A 2,203-nucleotide genomic window follows, 5' to 3' on the forward strand; every position below is an offset into this window, starting at 1 on the left:
ATGGGTCGTCTGTTTGCTGACCGAGACAACAGCAGCATTCGGCAGCGCCCCGAGTGACCAAGCAGGCCTTTTGAGGATTAGCGCTGCTTGCTCTGAACAGAGATGGGCCTAGAAAAGGTGGCTCAAAAATCGCTTGTCTCACACCTACCTGGTTGGCTCGCCGCGGCCAACAGGCATCTCATCCAAGCGGTAAGAAAGAAAAGAAAATGATGAAAGCAGGATTGTTGAAGGTGGCGTGCTGGAATGTACGCACGATGCAGGATAGTGCAGAAAGTAACAGACCTCAAAGGCGCACAGCTCTAGTAGCCAGAGAGCTTGCTAAGTTGAATATTGACATTGCTGCCATCAGTGAAGTGCGTTTTGCAGACCAGGGATCACTGGTGGAACAAGGGGCCGGCTACACCTTATACTGGTCAGGGAAAGGAAGTGAGGAACGCAGACTGTCAGGAGTTGGATTCATGGTAGAAAACAGTATTGCCAACAAGCTACAAAACCTCCCAGTTGGCCACTCTGACCGACTGATGTCTCTACGACTGCCACTGAGGGACAACCAGTTTGTTACACTCATCAGTGCCTACGCCCCGACTCTCCAGGCGGACCCTGCAACTAAAGAAGCGTTCTATGCAGATCTGAGATCTCTCTTGACGAACGTGAAAGAAACTGACAAGTTACTGGTATTAGGTGACTTTAATGCCAGAGTGGGCAGGGACCACGAGGTGTGGCCAGGAGTTCTCGGACGGCACGGAGTGGGTAACTGTAACGACAATGGCAGGTTGCTTCTCGAGCTCTGTGCAGAAAGGGGGTTGAGCATCACCAACACCTCATACCAACAGAAAGCCCGCTTCAAGACAACATGGAGACACCCACGATCGAAACACTGGCACTTGCTAGACTACATCCTGGTACGGCAGAGGGATGTATCTGATGTGCTCCACACGCGCGTCATGCCCAGCGCCGACTGTTACACAGATCACCGCCTCGTCAGAGCAAAGTTGCGGCTTTCCGTTAAACCACCGGTAAAGCGGAAAGGTCCACAGATGAGGAGGTTACAGGTAGACAGGCTACAGGGTCTGAAGGAAGAATTCCAGGCCAAGCTGGATGAACGGCTGAGCAGAGACGAGGGTCAGTGGCAGAAGGAGGACCCAGAGAGCCAGTGGCAGCAGCTGAAAACAGCTCTTCAGGAAACAACAGCACAAGTGGTAGGCTACTCGACCAGGAAGAATAGGGACTGGTTTGATGAGAATGACCCTGAAATTGAAGCTTTACTTCAAAGAAAGCGCTCTTGTCACCAGAAAGTCTTATTCAAGCCAGATGATCCGGCAGCAAAAGCATCATACAAGGTAGCTTGCAACACTCTACAACGCAAGCTGCGGGAGATGCAGAATACATGGTGGACCAGCATAGCCGAAAGAACACAGCACTTTGCAGACACGGGTAACATCCGGGCCTTCTATGAAGCCCTGCGGGCAATCTACGGCCCTACTCAGAGGACGCAGGCCCCCTTGAGATCATCTGATGGTAGTCAGCTACTTACCGATAAACCAGCCATTCTTCATCGATGGACTGAACACTACGGTAAACTCTTTGGGGACAGGCGCCAAGTACTCGAAGAGTCCATCATGAGAATCCCACAGCATGAAGTGAGGACAGAACTGGACAACACCCCAACACAGGAGGAGGTGGAAGCAGCCATCTCAAAGCTGAAGTGCCACAAGGCTCCTGGGGTAGATGGAGTCCCAGCAGAGGTCTACAAACTAGGTGGGGCTTCACTCCTTGAGAGACTCACTGGACTGTTTGACACTTGCTGGGAAAGAGGAGTGGTGCCTCAAGACCTGCGTGACGCCATCGTTGTCTCACTTTACAAAAACAAAGGGGAGAAATCGGACTGCTCCAACTACAGGGGAGTCACACTACTATCCATTGCAGGAAAGATTCTGGCAAGAGTTGTTCTGGACAGACTCATCCCAACTATTGCAGAGGAGAATCTACCAGAGAGCCAGTGTGGCTTCAGAGCCAATCGGGGAACGACAGACATGATCTTTGTACTGCGTCAGATCCAAGAGAAGTGTAGAGAGCAGAACATGGGGCTGTACGCGGCGTTCATTGATCTGACCAAAGCCTTCGATACCGTGAGCCGAGACGGGCTCTGGAAGATCTTGTCGAGGCTTGGATGTCCACCGAAGCTCCTTACCATCGTGCAACA

General features: G+C 51.8%; 1 protein-coding gene across 1 annotated transcript; it reads left to right on the forward strand.

Annotated features, from left to right (window-relative positions):
• Positions 1-254: 254 nt before the first annotated feature.
• On the forward strand, positions 255-2,129 carry LOC109464980 (the record flags this gene model as incomplete). Its single annotated transcript, XM_019762099.1, has 1 exon — positions 255-2,129. A coding segment is annotated over exon 1 (1,875 nt), but the record flags the coding sequence as incomplete, so codon positions are not given.
• Positions 2,130-2,203: the final 74 nt, after the last annotated feature.

Source organism: Branchiostoma belcheri, unplaced genomic scaffold, assembly GCF_001625305.1.
Source record: "Branchiostoma belcheri isolate BF01 breed outbred unplaced genomic scaffold, Haploidv18h27 scaffold1444, whole genome shotgun sequence".
Taxonomy (NCBI): Eukaryota; Metazoa; Chordata; class Leptocardii; order Amphioxiformes; family Branchiostomatidae; genus Branchiostoma; species Branchiostoma belcheri.